We start from the raw sequence: 17,397 nt of genomic DNA, 5'->3' as shown, positions 1-17,397 counted from the left end.
ATGTGTAACATATCTTTGAAACGTCACGAATATCACATAATTTATGGATGTTCCGAAGCATTAACATACAATATTTCATAAAAATAATAAGCTCACATTTACAAGGACAATAATTTTGCGCAATGCTACATGTAGGCACCATTTCAAGAAAAATCTGAGTCATGCTGGTCCGTTGTGTACTATATCAAATATAAATTTGCTTAGAATACAGAGCCTTCTATCGAAATTTTGGCTTCCAAGCGGTTTTATAAACATTACACCACTCCCAAATAAATAGAAAGGCAAAAACAATTTTTTTTGTTCGGTATTTTTTGCTTCGATAGTACGTACACTAAAATTACGGAGGTGTACGTACTATCGAGGTATGCCTGTATTTGTTGACTCCGAGCTTGACGAAATATATAACAAATAAGGGTCATTGGGGTAAAACGAGGTCTTGCAGCTTCGTGCAGTGATCCTAACCACCTTTGCATGATTCCCCAGGAAGCTCTACGATTTGCGTCAAAATTTCAGCGCCATCCGCCATATATAAATAGTAAACCATGTGCACGGCCTCTAAGGGCTTGTGTGGAAAACATGGCTTGCTATTGGGTTTGATCCGAACCATGTCCCGAGTAGACAATAATAACTCAATAATATCAAATGTAGATGAAATAGCAAAATGAGGTATGGACATGATTTATATAAGAGATAAAAGATTAGACGACAATATCAATATTTTGCATTAAAATATCATGGGGAGATCACGTTATGCTGTTTGTAAGAAAGTGATCTTATCCATAGCATATCTTGATATTTAAATGATATTTCGGTGCAATTTTTTTATATTAGTGCCTGTTCTTTTATCTCTTATATCAATAAAGTCCATGTCATGTTTTGTTATTCTCTTCATGGCTTCTGCCCGGGGTTGGATTCAAAGATAAATTGGATTGAACCAGAATGATTTGGAGAATTTATGATATCCAGTTTGGACATATCCAAATCGTAAATCATGCAAAGGCATGTATGGACCCCATGAGTTGCTATTGACTTTGAATTAAGTCCAATTAACATGGAAGATCAGTTGGTCTGAACTCAAGAATGATGCACGCTATGTTTAAAGGCAACTATTATGCAAAGTGAATGCACCTCGGATGTTAAGCCTTTAGATCATAGTTTTCGACTTCTAGTTTAAGAATCTGCATCGATTAAAATATTTCATCGGTGAAATTTTGACTTTTTTACTATTTAAGGTAATATTTTTAACCTAAAAACCTCTTCTAATTTTTTAAAATTTTTTTATATAAAATCCAACCACTACTTTTTTTCCTGATGCTTTAAGAAACATTTTCATATAAAAACATTTTTCATATGATGAAAATAGTAGAAGTTATATTAAAATTACTGCCAGTCTCAAATGTTCTTACGGTTTATTATGAATAGATCTGTAGCCTTCCTAACCCGTGCGGTAAGATGCACTGCTACACTGGGTGGGTTCGATGCCCGGTCTTGTCTAGGAAATATTCTCACCTTCCCTGGGCATAAAGTATCATCGTAACCTCATGATATACAAATGCGAAAATGGAACCTCGTCTAGTCCGAGTTCTCGCAGTTAATAACTATGGAAGTGCTAAATGAACACTAAGCTCCGAGGCGGCATATGTCAGAGTGGTTGATGTAATTCCAATAAGAAGAAATATTATTAAATTTAAGAACATAATATCACTCTTTATCATTTCAAATCAACAAAAAATTAAAACTACGAACTAGTTCAAGGTAGTATTTATTAGACCTCTTCATGTTTTCAAAAAGTATCAAAAATTCAACCGGTCAGCCCAGAATCACAATTCTTATGCTAAAATAAGCCTCCTGTCAAATTTTCAGCTAATTCGGATAGAATTTCGAGGTGGCTCAAGTCGATTTAGTGTTTTTGGGCTATTTTCAATTTAGAAAAAAATCTAACGAGAGATATAAACGCCGAAAACCATCGCAACAACCTCTATAAGGAAGTTTTTGGTGTGCTCTACAAGTCTTGTGAACATTGCGATTCGTTCCGTTCACGTTTTGGCCATGTTAAAGTGATTTTCAAGCTTTAAAGTGCATAAAAACACTCTTCCCACTTAAAGTCGTTGTTCTACAAAATTCTTGAATTTATGGCAAATCATTGTTAATTGAATATATTTATTTTCCTCTTTTTTTCCTGAACATTTGAGTATTATAATTGCTAATGTTCGATTTACCGTTAAATTCTTAAAAATCAGAAGCTGAACATTTGTCATTAATTTGCACGTTGGGATTTCGTCAAACAAGTTGTTCGAACAAAGAAGCTTTAATTTCACTTGTTACTACGACGCACTAAATGGTAAAAACATACAGACATATTATGAAATGAACCAAATTTGGAAGTCGTTTGTTGTTAGCATCAAATATCATATAATTTGATTTATGTTTTGTTCGAATAATTTGTTTAAGGAAATCCTAGCGTACAAATTTATGACAAATGTTCAGCTTCTGATTTTTAAGAATTTAACGGTAAATCGGACATTAAAAGTTATATTACTCAAACATCCAGGGAAAAAAGAGGAAAATAAATATTTTAAATTAGCAATGATTTGTCATAAATTCAAGAATTTTGTAGAACAACGGCTTTTAGTGGAAACAGTGTTTTTATGCACTTATAAGCTTGAAAATTACTTTAACATGGTCAAAACGTGAACGGAACGAATCGCAATGTTCACAAGACTTGTAGAGCACACCAAAATCTTCCATATAGAGGTTGTTGCGATGGTTTTCGGCGTTTATATATCTTGTTACATTTTTTTCTAAATTGAAAATAGCCCAAAAACACTAAATCGACTTGAGCCACCTCGAAATTTTATCCGAATTAGCTGAAAATTTGACAGGAGGTTTATTTTATTGTGATTCTTGGCTAACCGGTTGAATTTTTGATACTTTTTGAAAACATGAAGAGGTCTAGTATTTATGTATGTTCTGTATTTCAAACTAGGCTAGGTGTACCAGTTGTGGCTATAGCACCAGTTGTCGCACTAGTGCTTTATATGCCAAATGGCCAATCAAATCACCGCAAACCAAGTTCATATCGATAAAGCATATTCATATGATACGATAACACCTTTGATATCTTCCGAAACAAGCAAAGCATAATTGTAAAAAATGATTTTGCTTAATTTTTGACGTCTTTTGCACCAGTTGTCGCACTAGTGGTCCCTATTTGGCCAATCCCATAAGAAAACAATGGGATTTGCCAAATAAGGAACCAAATTTAAGAATAGTGCCACAACTGGTGCATGCGTTCCTATTATGGATTAATTAATTTTGAGGATAATAACAAATTTTATTGTGGTTTCCACAGCTGCTCTAAGGAGCAGGAAGTAAAACCTTTCCCTTGATATATAAAGTTCACCCACATGCCTTTTACTAATTAAAAAAAATAGTTGTTCTTATGTATGGCGACAATTGGTACACCCATTGGCCACCCACCTAGATTGAACCTCAATGGACGTCTGCATTATGTGACCACTGTTATATGCTCCCACCGTGGATAACATTTTACTTGCATACTGTTCCTGGTTATCTGGCATTTTGTAGTTTTGGTAGATAGTATAGAAATTTCTGTGGATGGCTTCCGTTGTTTGCTCCGTATACTTTGTAAGGCCTCCCTGTGATGCGCTCTATTCAAGAACATGGAATTTCAAAATAAGAAATTTTTCGGTGATTGGTAGCCCGGCTGCTATCCAACTGTAACAAAAAGCTCTTATGGCGTCTGAATAGAAGTCCAACAATGTTACACTAAAACAGCAATCAACTACCTGTGGTAGACTCTCCAATACCTTGTAATAACCATTGCATTATTTTCCTTTCAAAACACCCCGTTTAAAAAAAAGACTTCGGCAGTAACGCCCAGTGAAATCAAGTTGAGCGTGATGAGTTGCGTTGACCTTTGATGTCCAGACTTCAGATTTGTCTGGATGTTTTTTTTTTGCTGCAGGGCCGAAGATTTGGTAGACCAATCGCACCAGCTAATGTAGCGCTGGAGGAGGGTTTTTGTCTAAAATTGTGTCATAGTCTCCTCCTTCCAGAAAATGATTATGAACATTGAACACAATTAAAATATAATTCCTTGGCCTATCCAGCGTTAAATTCTGTTGCTATGGTAACAAGTGGTGCAGGGTTGCTGTTTTTTTTAATAAACACGTATGAGATATGCAGTTACACAAGAATTCGCTATCGAGAATGAAATATATGTTTGGTGTCAACAGTATTTTTAGTATAACTTCTGCTACTTTGATCATATGAAAATTGTTTAATATGAAATTTTTCCTTGAAGTGTCAGAAAAATAAGGTTGAAAATATCTCCTTAAATGGTAAAAAAGTCAAATTTTCACCGATGAAATATTTCAATCGACACGGATCCTTAAACTAGAGGTCAAGAACTATGACCTAACGGCTTAACATCCGAGGTGCATTAACTTTGCATAATAGTTGCCTTTAAACATAGCGTGTGATGTGGAAACCTTCGAACATCCGGTTTGGACACATTTAGATCATAAATAATGCGAATGGGTTCTAAGAGCCTGAATAGACACCATAGGTTGCGTAATTGACCTGGTAGACCAAGGCTCTGAAATCCAGAATGGTTGGAACATCTGTATATAATTCTTCAATATTTTTTTTCTCGAACTTGAAGTAATCCTCAAATTTCATTAGAAATTTCGTAAAAATCTTCTTCGAAAACTCCTCTAGTTGTACCTTCAAAAATTCTTCGATAAATTCATCCAGCCACTCCTCCTGTGGATGGTGAATTAGTCCAAGAATTCTTTTAGGAATTCATCCAGAAGTAAGTCCGAGCCGAGAATTGCGCGAGGAAATTCTCCAGAGTTCCTCAAAGAATTCCTTCAAAACTTCAAAATGGTTTCCGTAGCTTCTCCAGGAATTCCTTGAAAAGTTTACCAGGAATCCCTTCTGAAATGCCTCCAGCAAAAATTTCAGAAGTTGCTCCGTGAATTCCTTCAAGAGTGTTTCCTCCATAAATTACTTAGATAGTTCCTTCAGCATTATTTTTAGAAGTTGCTTCCGAAATTCCTTTACGAGCTCCTACAAAAAAATATTCAGTAGTTCCTGCAGAAACTCCTCAGAAGTTCCTCTTGGCATGCCTTCAGGATTATCCCAAGAATTTCTTGAAGAGTTTCTCTAGGAATTTCTCCTAGAACTTCTTAAAGATTTTCTTAAGAGAATCCCCCAGAAACTGCTTCAAGAAATTTCTTCTTGAGTTTCTCCAGATAATTCTTCAGCAGTATTCCAGAGATTCTTTTAATAGCTCCGACAGGAATTCCTTCACGGGTTCCAGACAGATTTTTTTGATAGTTCTTCTAGGATTCCCGAAATAACTCTCGTGGAAGTTCTAGAGAAACTCTTAAAAGAATTCCTGGAGGAACTTGTGAAGCAATAACTGGAAGAACTCCTGAAGGAACTCTCGAAATAATAACGTTTATTTCAAAGGTTCAGTTTGTAAGTTTACTCGTTTTTAATCCTATATCTTAATCGAACAGTTAGGTATGACACCTTATGTCAAGCGGTAAGATGTGCGGCTACAAAGCAAAACCATGCTCAAGGAGTCTGGGTTCAATCCCCACATTCTAGAAAATTGTTGTGTTGGAAATTTTCTCGACTTCCCTGGGCATATAATTATCATCATGTGAGTCTCATGATGTACGTATGCAATGATGATTTGGCTAAGAAACCTCATAGTTAATAACTGTGGAATTTCTGAATGTCGCATGTGATCCTAGTAAGAGGATGAAGAGAGTTACATTTTATGTCACAGTTTGTCAGATACACTCAGCTCACCTACACAGTTTATCAAAATTTATTTAAAAAAAATCAGTTTTTATTTCCCAAGTAAAATTTTTAGAATATAGGGGGAAAGACGGCTTTGGCAGGATTTGTTCTATTATTGTCAGGGGGGTTTTTGTCGACCAAATTTTATGAAATTTGGCCACAATATTCTTTGATATGCAAAGAAAGTTTAGGCCAAATTTGAGCATAGTCAGTCATAAAAAAACCCTGCCAATAATAGAACAAAACCTGCCAAAGCCGTCATTCCCCCTATTCCATTTTTAACAAATTTCTTTGGTTTTGCAGAAAATCCATTATTTTCAAATTTTGAAGGTGAATAAATTTGTTTTATCTGTCGCAGTCGCAAATTGAGTAAAGAAGAAATAAAACGTTGCCCAGTGACTTTGGTCTTTATCGAGTTTATCGATGATGATTTTACAATTGTGTTATCGAAGTTAGAACAATATGTCGAAATAGACACTCACTTTCAAAAATATATAAAATTCTCAGAACAGTTAATTCTTACCTTTCATCGGTGGCTCTCCCACCCAGAAACGTTTTGAGAACGGGAAATACCAAGGTTGGGCCAATCCAAAGTCGCCGGGGAACACTTGCTCAATGTACAACGCAATCAATAAGTATAGGATGGCATCCACCAGCAGCATTAGCATAATCATGCCGAGATTGATATCATCAACATCGCTCTCATGGAACAGAGATGACCACCGTATTCCTTCGGTGGTTCCTTCATACAATCCAATCAATCGTAAGCCAAATCCTATGGCTGAATTCAGTAGCAACGATGCTGCTAACTTATCAGATGTTGTTAGACTTCCGTAATCCTGATCCATGACAGCAAATGGAGCAAACGCCAAAAACCAAATGATAGCGGCCACTGCTCCCCCGGAATTTGCTTTCGAAAACAACGTACTCAGCATGAAGGAGAATGTGATAATCGCGATTCCATAGATAAAGAAAAACAGCCATATCACACCCCAGTCTGAGTGCGTGAGTACGGAAACATATGGAGTAGTATACCACGGCACTTTGAGAAATAGCACTACCAACGACACCGATAGGACTATGAAGAATAAGCACTTGACGAACCACGTACACCACAGAATCCAGTTGCTTAACCCCATGATCTTCATTGCTTCTTTGATTTGCTTTTCTTTTTCAAAAATTATTGATTTCACTATACTGATGCACGGATAGATGAATGCCAACATAGCCGATATTGGCAAAAACGCCATCAAACTAGACGGAAACCCATCATCCATAAACGGTGGATACGGTAATCGTTGAACAATCACATCCGGTACGTCTTCATTCAACACTTTAACTTTTTGCACGAACGATTTGAATATGAAGTGCTGTATGCTGAGAAATCCTTCCCGAAAGTAGCCCGGACTAGGGCCACCGTCGTCGTATTGGTAGAACCGCGCGCCTCCATCTGGTCTCCAAGGGAAGCGCGAATCCGTACGCCACGTGTGGCTTATTCCGAACTGCGCTCGAAGCTCACCGGGGAAGCGCAGCGTATAGTTCAGTGTTTGAGGAACACCTGTCTGCCCCGAATAGCGATCGTCGAATTGTACCCCGACGAAAGAATTCGAAGCCATCAGGAAAAACTGCATTTCATCGGACCTGGAGAAGGTCTCCAAGCTGAATCCAGTCCATTCCGCAACCGGCAGCATTAGCTCATGGAGGAACGTTGTGTTCGGTGAGTAAGCTATCACGGGTGCGAAGGGAACGGCTAGGTTACTCCTAAATCAGTGGATTAGATATGTGAGTAATGCGTTGTTATCGTTTTAGGAAATCTGCCATGAGCGCTTACCGGATACCAGTAAAGTTGGTCACATCCAAGGGATCATAAATCGATTCGTTGTAATTAATTCGTACTTCTGTTAGACTTCGAAGGCCAACCAAGAGCAGCATGAAGAAGGGAGGAATAAATATCTCCATCAAGGAAGATACCTTGCTCCGCCAGTGAAGCAGAAAATTCTTCCATAATAATAATGAAAATTTCTCGCCGTTTGTAGTTCCTGCTGCTTGGGTAAGGGAACCAGCACTAGGCGGCCCTTGAGTAGTGAAAATGGCCATCTATTGGCAGCTCACAGTATTGAGGCTACGAAATGAAATGAAAACCAGGGTTCATTTTTGAACTGAAAGCAAAAACCCTGTTAGAGGTCGCATTGATGATTTTTTTTATCTTTTAAATATATTTAAGGCATAGATAAAGATCTTTATGAATTTCACAATGTTGATGCGTCATGTGACTTTTTATATAAGCTACAAATAAGAAAGTAGGACTATAAAAAGTTTTATCTAATGCCAAAGTTTAGAAAGGAAAGCAAATCAATAGTATCAATCAAATATTCACTTGAACTTATGACTCCAGTTCGTATTCTTCGAGTTTCTCCGCACAACTGATTCGCAAACTGATTTTGGTATAAGAATACACTTCGACAGGTCCCTTTGACTACCGTTTCAAGATAAAAGTAAGTATCGATAAAATAGATAACAAATCATATCAATTATCGATAAATGTAATCGCACGTGAACCACAAAACAGCGGAAGTCTTCAAACAGGGCGCGAATACATATTTGCAGAACATACCTACAGGATTCACCGAATCACAAATAAAACGATATCATACTCAACCTTGCTGTTATCGCAACTTAACTAGTCGCGTACTCATTTAAAACTCATTAGCGTAGAATTACGTAGCAAAGGATTCACCGATAATTAAATTTGCAAAACAATTCTGATGATTCAACGATAGTGGCATCGTGTGAGGCAATGACCACTTGAGAAGTCGGGATCAAACAGTTATGACTAATATTTCAAAATCTTCGAAATAGTAGTGCCTAAAGTGCAAAGTTTGACTCACATTTATATATAATGCACGGCGTCATTTTCATGAAACATAATATTCTGTTAATCTTCTATACACTGTCCTATATTTTTTTTTGGATTTTGATGGAATCAACCGAATTCTTATCAACACAAACATAAGAAAAATAAATAAAATACGATATCAAGATAAAAAACCCTGATTAATCCACCTAGCGGTGTTGGCACCTTTCTCGTGAAAAAAAAATACTAAAAAAATATAAATGAGTTTTTTTTTGTTAAATATATTGGCTGTGCACATGTTTCGAAATGGACAAATTGATATGAAATTTTCGAAAAACAATCCACGTGTCTTGGAGGGATTCGAACCCTCAACCTCCTACTCTTAAGATAGGCGTGATAACCCCTACACAACAAGGTCACGTTTGCGGAAAAGCCATCAGAATCCGAGTACCAACCTCCACCGCGGTTAGCTCTTTTCTGCAAATTTATTATCTTTGGGATGCTTGATGTGCTTTACTGTTGCATATCCACTTCCACAATCAAGCGGGCCCACATTGTTTATTATCGAGAAATTCACACTCTATGCCCCCAACAACGGGCTGGGCGAATTTGTATTGAATGTGAATCAATCACACTCTGCTGTGCCAAATATTTGCTTAGCTAAAGCATTTGATGAGTGCGACTGTTCTACGCATGGAAAGCAAATTTCATACCATTTTGTCCATTTCGAAACATGTGCTGTGCATGTGCATATACCAAGATATTTACAAAAAAATGATTTTTGTACGGCCGAGTTGCCGAATAATATGCAATTAATTATAATTAAGTATTTTTAGCGTGTTTTGGACATAAAAAATAGTATTTTGGCTATAACTTCTGATCCCATAGTCCGATCTGGCCAATTTCTAATAGCAAACATTCCCCGTCGAATGGAACCTGCTGCGAGTAATTTGGACAATGCTGAATTCCGAAAAGTGTGTCTACAAAATTTGTACAAATACAGACATACGCACACACATACAGACACCACCTCAGTTAGTCGATTGGTATATAACACTATGGGTCTCCGGGCATCCAATCAAAAATTCGTTTTTTGAGTGATCATATAGGCTTTCGGTACAACTTTGTCGTAAGATAAAAGCAGAAAATACTAATTAGTCGAGCAAGAACTGGGGGAACTCCCTACTACTATTATTTCTGGAACACGTTACATGTATCAGTTGATTGAGAAAGCAATTGCGAATGAACTTCTACAGCTAACATTTTTTTGCACATACCGTAGCTACTTCAGAATGCAAATATTGTTCTATTTAGACTGATAGAATTTTGAGAACATAATAAAAAAGCAATCTAATTCATAGAAGGTTATCTTGTAGTTTAGTTTTTTTTTCAGTTTAGTTTAGTTTATTGAGAATAATCACGTGAACCTTTTACATCAAATACTTAGGTGAGGTCAAGGAAGCAATAGCATAAAAAACTTCATTACTACAGAAGCGCGTTCACGTTCCGAGTCGTAGGTGGGACAAATAGGGGAAATGCCGAATAAGACAACAGCCCAAGTGTTTTAAACCATAAATTAGTGCAAATTGAATCCTATAACCAATTCAAATAATAAAAAAATCCGGAGTTTCTTACAGATTACAAGAGATCTTGTTAGACAAACTTCTGAGGTTTTTAATCGTTCTGAAATTTCTACGATCGTATAGAGATTCGAAGTATGCTATCAGGATCGTAAGATCGTCAAAGAATCATTTGGGATGTTCAGAACTCCTAATGAACAAGACTTCATACAGGCATAGGAGTGTTTGTGATACTTTTAGATTTGGGGCGTTGCTTATCGCTATTCAAAAGGTTGTCGACTTTTCGATAAGACCATGCCAAGAGTTTTTCGAGCCAAGGGAGAATATATTTCCGTTGTTTATGGCGAGGAGCATCTTTGGAAACTGGCGGCGCCAGAGCTCTGGTGATCAGTGTTGTGCTGAATCATTATCAGACGATAATGATTACAATTTTCATGTGAAAACTTTTCACGTGAAAACAGTAGGCGAGTTGTCGCCGGCGACAACTTCTCAAATTATGTACTCAAACGATAATAAACTCAGAATTTTCATTCAAACATTAATCTTTACTATGATCAGCTAATTGTCAACAGTCCAGTTATATCTTCTATTTGGCGTTATGGTTTCATGGTAGTAAGGAAAAAGTGTTCAAAATGTAACGGTAAGTGCTTCAAATCAAGATACGATTTTCAAACGATTCTTAATCGCTGGCGAGTTTTTATCACGTGATAATTTAAAAGTAAGATCGCGGGTGAGTTTGATCATCCTCGATTTTTTGAAAATTTGATTTTTCCCAACCCTGCTGGTGATGGTATTTTTGGCGTCAGCATTTTCGGCGTAATTGATTCGTTTATGATTTGGCGTCAGTAGTAAGAACTATAATTAGATGCATTAATCGTAGGGTGTCATGGTCATTTTTTTCAAATCAATGATTTATCGAAACCATTCTGGGTCCAAAACATTCATTCATTTATTTAGTTAACATCTAAACAGATAACACTGAATCAACAATTTGACGCCACAATACACGGTTCGAGGCCGCATCTCTCCACCCTCGGATAGGTACGCCCCACGCTCGCCAAGTCGTTCTGCACCTGGTCTGCCCATCTCGCTCGCTGCGCTCCACGCCGTCTCGTACCTGCCGGATCGGAAGCGAACACCATCTTTGCAGGGTTGCTGTCCGGCATTCTTGCAACATGTCCTGCCCATCGTACCCTTCCGGCTTTAGCTACCTTCTGGATACTGAATTCGCCGTAGAGTTGGGCGAGCTCATGGTTCATTCTTCGCCGCCACACACCGTCTTCTTGCACACCGCCAAAGATGGTCCTAAGCACCCGTCTCTCGAATACTCCGAGTGCTTGCAAGTCCTCCTCGAGCATTGTCCATGTTTCATGTCCGTAGAGGACAACCGGTCTTATAAGCGTCTTGTACATGACACATTTGGTGCGGTGGCGAATCTTTTTCGACCGCAGTTTCTTCTGGTGCCCGTAGTAGGCCCGACTTCCACTGACGATGCGCCTTCGTATTTCACGACTAACGTTGTTGTCAGCCGTTAGCAAGGATCCGAGGTAGACGAATTCCTCGACCACCTCGAAGGTATCACCGTCTATCGTAACACTGCTTCCCAGGCGGGCCCTGTCGCGCTCGGTTCCGCCCACAAGCATGTACTTTGTCTTTGACGCATTCACCACCAGTCCAATTTTCGTTGCTTCACGTTTCAGGCGGGTGTACAGTTCTGCCACCTTTGCAAATGTTCGGCCGACAATGTCCATGTCATCCGCGAAACAAATAAATTGACTGGATCTGTTGAAAATCGTACCCCGGCTGTTACACCCGGCTCTCCGCATGACACCTTCTAGCGCAATGTTGAACAAAAGGAACGAAAGTCCATCACCTTGTCTAAGTCCCCGGCGCGATTCGAACGAACTGGAGTGTTCGCCCGAAATCTTCACACAGTTTTGCACACCATCCACCGTTGCTTTGATCAGTCTGGTAAGCTTCGCAGGGAAGCTGTTCTCGTCCATAATTTTCCATAGCTCTACGCGGTCTATACTGTCGTATGCCGCCTTGAAATCAACGAACAGATGGTGCGTTGGGACCTGGTATTCACGGCATTTTTGAAGGACTTGCCGTACAGTAAAGATCTGGTCCGTTGTCGAGCGGCCGTCAACGAAGCCGGCTTGATAACTTCCCACGAACTCGTTCACTAATGGTGACAGACGACGGAAGATGATCTGGGATATCACTTTGCGGCATTAAGGATGGTGATCGCTCGAAAGTTCTCACACTCCAGTTTGTCGCCTTTCTTGTAGATGGGGCATATAACCCCTTCCTTCCACTCCTCCGGTAGCTGTTCAGTTTCCCAGATTCTGATCAGTTTGTGGCCAAGTTTGTGGTATCAAGTGGCCAGCTTTTCCGGGCCCATCTTGATGAGCTCAGCTCCGATACCATCCTTACCAGCTGCTTTATTGGTCTTTAGCTGTTGAATGGCATCCTTAACTTCCCTCAAGGTGGGGGCTGGTTGGCTTCCAACGTCCGCTGAACTGACGTTGTCATCTCCTCCGCTGCCTTGACTTTCACTGCCTGTACTCTCAGCGCCATTCAGATGTTCCACGTAGTGCTGCTTCCACCTTTCGATCACCACACGTTCGTCCGTCAAGATGCTCCCATCCTTATCCCGGCACATTTCGGCTCGCAGCACGAAGCCTTTGCGGGATGCGTTGAGCTTCTGATAGAACTTACGTGTATCTTGAGAACGACACAGCTGTTCCATCTCCTCGCACTCCGCTTCTTCCAGACGGCGTTTCTTCTCCTGAAAAAGGCGGGTCTGCTGTCTCCGCTTCCGTCTATAACGTTCCACGTTCTGCCGGGTACCTTGCTGCAGCGCGACCGCCCGCGCTGCGTCCTTCTCCTCCAGAATCTGTCTGCACTCTTCGTCGACTTCGACCCATATACCCGACGTTGTTCTCCGCTGCGTCGTTAATGGCTGCTTTGACTGTATTCCAGCAGTCCTCAAGAGGGGCCCCATCGAGCTCACCCTCTTCCGGCAACGCTGCCTCGAGATGCTGCGCGTATGCAGTGGCGACATCAGGTTGCTTCAGTCGCTCTAGGTCGTACCGCGGCGGTCGTCGGTACCGAACATTGTTGATGACGGATAGTTTTGGGCGCAGTTTAATCATCTCCAGATAGTGGTCAGAGTCGATGTTAGCGCCACGATATGTCCTGACGTCGATAATGTCGGAGAAATGCCGTCCATCAATCAGAACGTGGTCGATTTGTGATTCTGTCTGCAGTGGTGATCTCCAGGTGTACCGATACGGGAGGCTGTGTTGGAAGTAGGTGCTGCGAATGGCCATATTCTTGGAGGCGGCGAAATCAATTAGTCGTAGGCCGTTTTCGTTCGTCAGCCGGTGAGCGCTGAACTTTCCAATAGTCGGTCTAAACTCCTCCTCTTGGCCAACCTGAGCGTTCAAATCTCCTATGATGATTTTGACGTCGTGGCTTGGGCAGCTGTCGTACTCACGTTCCAGCTGCGCATAGAATGCGTCCTTATCATCATCAGTGCTTCCGGAGTGTGGGCTATGGCCGATGGTTCCGGTCCGTACTCTCTTGTTGATTGTTCGTTGCTTAAGATTTTTTAAAGGCTGGCTTGCAGGGCCTGACACCAAACCCCCTAAATTTCCGGAGGACCATTCCTCCTTATTTCCGGTGGACCATGGTGCACAGTTTCACTTAGAGTCCCTCGCTGGCACTCGGACGATGATCAGCCGCCCCTAACATGGAGAACAGACGCTGTTGTGAGCCGATCCTGACATGGAGAACAGACGCTCAATAAGATTTGCACCTCCGGAGAGGAGCAAACCCCCTTCCCTGTCAGCATACGACCATAGTTCCCACCGGGGTTGGTTACCCGATCTTCCCTAAGGTTGCTCGTATCCCGGCCAGCACCACGGGGAGGTAGGGATAGGAGTTGCTGGGTAAGAGGCTAAGGACCGCGAGATGGGGTCTATTTTATTCCTTCAGGTACGCGAAGTACCAATGGTACGCTTTACCCAGCATTTGCCGTGCCAAATCTGTGCAGAATTTTGGCCCGATTGATTGCTTCCTCGTATTCCGCATCGCGTTCGATGTTTGTATGGTAATTAGTATGGGGAAACGTATTGTATTTTTCACGAATTATTAGATTCGCTCTACGAAATTCAAGAGTTGTCAATTTTGTATTTCAAGGCATTTTCGACAACCTTTTCATAGATTACCTTGATTGTCAAGCACGTGGTCGGTTGAGAACAATGGGACTGAATGTAAACATCGAAGCACCAGCTGGTTTTGTTGTGTAAACATGATCAGCTGGAGAGCTGAGAACAATAAAAAAATATGTAAACATGAGGGGGCTTGCGGCAGCTGTCACGATCTTCAAGTGAAATGCGCACGGTAGCCAGCAGCGAAATCGAAAGCGAAATCTGAGTAAGACGAAATTTTTATCATAAGAGTCTAAATGGTGAAAAAAAATCGCAATATCCAGTTTTCCGCGAGCGGTAATGGCCGCCAGCTTGCTTGCGGGTTAGTCTCTGATTTGACGTCTGTGGAGGTCAACTGCACCCACTGCTCGAGCATTTTGATCAATGTGGTATATAAGAAGGCTTGAATTCATATAATTAGCACCTTCTTATATGCCACATTGGTCAGAATGCTCGGAGCAATGAGTGCAGTTGACCTCCACAGACGTCAAATCAGAGACTAACCTGCAGGCAAGCTGGCGGCCATTACTGCTCAAAACTGGATACAGTGAGTCCAAAAAGTATTCGTCTAGCTGTGCATTTTCTAGAAAATGTCAAAAATAGAATCTAGTAAGCTCAAAAAATTAAAGCTATCGATTACATTATGTAGCAAAATAATCAATTCATCTTTATTGTTAAAAATCAAACAGAAAAATAAAACAATAACAAAAACAAAGGTAACAAAACATAACAATTCATTAAATACGGGCTCAAAAAGTATTCGTCTATTCAGGTTTAGCGCGCTTTTGAAACGAAAACAGGAGTTGTAGAATGGAATTCAATATTTCGTTGGATTCCCCTGTGTATCTATGACGGGCTCTAGTTCTTGTGGCATGGAACTGACCAAATTAGCCGTAACGGGGGACGGAATATTCTTCCATTCTTCTTTCAACACTAATTTCAATTCGTTGTTGTTGGAAATATGACTTTCACGAATTTCACGAAAAGTTTGTCGTCCAGAACCTTCAAATGGAGTTAAATTGGATTCATATCTTGGCTCTGAAGAGGCGTTTTGAGTTGATTGGGGTATTATAATGTAGCTACAGCTCAGTACTTTGGGCTGTGTGCTCGAGGTAATTATCACCCCGTAAGATGTATGTTCCCTGTAAGCCTAATTTCTCAACAATGGAGTTCAAATTTTCTTTCAAAATGCGGATGAACATTTTGTGATACATAATTCCTTCAATAATGTGAAATTTTCCCACACCGGTTGCGCTCAAGCACCTCAGAGACCATGACGGAGCCCCCACCATGCTTTACTGCTCAAAGGAGATTCTGAGGCTGTATCTCAATATTCCTTTTCCGCCATACCATACATCGGCCATTTGATCCAAATATGCTGTACTTGATTTCGTCAGATAACATGACTTGATTCCGAAAGTCACCCTTCTTCCAGCGATATTTTTAGCTGAAATCGAGCTGTTTTTGATAATTTGATGGCTCACTTGAATTTTCTTCCGTGATACTCGCCCATTATACCCATACTTTTCACAAGTATTTCTGTTCGTATTGGTTCATATCTGAGCACTTCTTCTCTCCAACTCACATGCCTATATGGGTGAACTCGTTTTTTAGGATTTTTTTTATTTTCTGGACAATAAATCGCTCATCGTTATCAGTTTACCATCGCTGATGCGCACTCTGTTATTTGTTTTGATATATTTTTGTGGCGCTGATGCGACCAATCTCCAATTAAATGGTTGGATTCTTGCTACTTTTGGTCTACCCACATTTCATGCAAAGTCATAAGTCAACTTGCACTAATTATGCAGGCGTAGAATAAGTTTTTTTTCATTGGAACTCATCTTTTTACTTTTCCCACCCATGGTGCTTCTATTTTCCGCGCCAAGTTCAAACAAACAAACAAAAATATTATTTGATCTGTCATTGAGTATTGACAAAATGTTGCTAGACATCACTAGAGTGTGCTAGTGTAATTACATGCGAATAAAACTATTATATTCGTGTTTCGCTCGATTATTTTCTGAATAGACGAATACTTTTTGAGCAAGCGAAATTGACGAAATTTAGATATTCTCTACATACCAGAAAAAGTAATTGAAATTTCTATTTGTTTTTGAATAATAACCATGTGTTGATAAGTTTTGTACCAAATTTAGAAGAAAGTTTTTTGATTTCACTTCTATCACGCCTAAGTTTTACATCTTACTAAAAATATGCAGCTAGACGAATACTTTTTGGACCCACTGTATTGTTGCATTTTTACTTCTAGGGGTTTCAGTTCATCGTAGAAAAAATAGCACATTGCGTTAAAGTTTTACCCAAAGGATGCCGAAAAACTTTGCTGAAGAAGGCACGTTATATAATTAAGAGTGTATATAATTAAGAGTGGCGACACTGTCAGAATTGGGACAAAATTCATCTGTCATTCCCATATGAAATTTTGTTCCAAACAAGCAGGAGACCTGTCAAATGTGGCACATGTCGCCACTCTTAACTACATACACTCTGGTTGCAAGAACGTCAACGAAAAAACGCTTTAAAGATTGATTGTTCAAGTCATATGCAAAAAATCGTTTATTCTACCGTGGGCCAATAATTTAACTGAGTGTTATATCTTTAGAGCTGATGGGAGTTATTCGAAATCATTTCGCAAAGTAAAAATTCCAACATAAAGGGAGATGGGATTGGCCCTCTGACCACCATAAGTTGTCCGGCAGAAATATTGATTTCTATTAGGTTAGGTATTAGGTTTGAACAATCAATTTTCGAAGCGTATAATAACATTTTTTGTAGAACTTCCATCTACGTACCTTTTTCGACAAAGTCTTTCGGCATCTTTCAGACTAGGTATATGCCAACGTATTGAGTCATGTAATTGACCTTTCCCGTTAAAAATTTTAATTCG

At 39.8% G+C, this 17,397-nt stretch overlaps 1 protein-coding gene across 2 annotated transcripts in view; it reads right to left on the bottom strand.

Annotated features, from left to right (window-relative positions):
* Positions 1 to 8,296, bottom strand: part of LOC134221251 (phospholipid-transporting ATPase ABCA1-like) — a 33,149-nt gene extending 24,853 nt beyond the window's left edge. The window contains exons 1-3 of one of the 2 annotated variants that reach the window (XM_062700444.1): positions 8,216 to 8,296; positions 7,670 to 7,997; positions 6,362 to 7,599 (exon numbers count right to left, since the gene is read on the bottom strand). In XM_062700444.1, the coding sequence (XP_062556428.1) occupies positions 6,362 to 7,599; positions 7,670 to 7,935 (1,504 nt within the window). In that variant the 5' untranslated portion in view covers positions 7,936 to 7,997; positions 8,216 to 8,296. The remainder of the gene's footprint in view (positions 1 to 6,361; positions 7,600 to 7,669; positions 7,998 to 8,215) is intronic. The other variant, XM_062700443.1, reaches the window with a different exon arrangement.
* Positions 8,297 to 17,397: the final 9,101 nt, after the last annotated feature.

This window comes from Armigeres subalbatus, chromosome 3, assembly GCF_024139115.2.
Source record: "Armigeres subalbatus isolate Guangzhou_Male chromosome 3, GZ_Asu_2, whole genome shotgun sequence".
NCBI lineage: Eukaryota > Metazoa > Arthropoda > Insecta > Diptera > Culicidae > Armigeres > Armigeres subalbatus.
The sequence above is the reverse complement of the archived record's forward strand: the minus strand, read 5'-3'. Positions and strand labels throughout refer to the sequence as shown.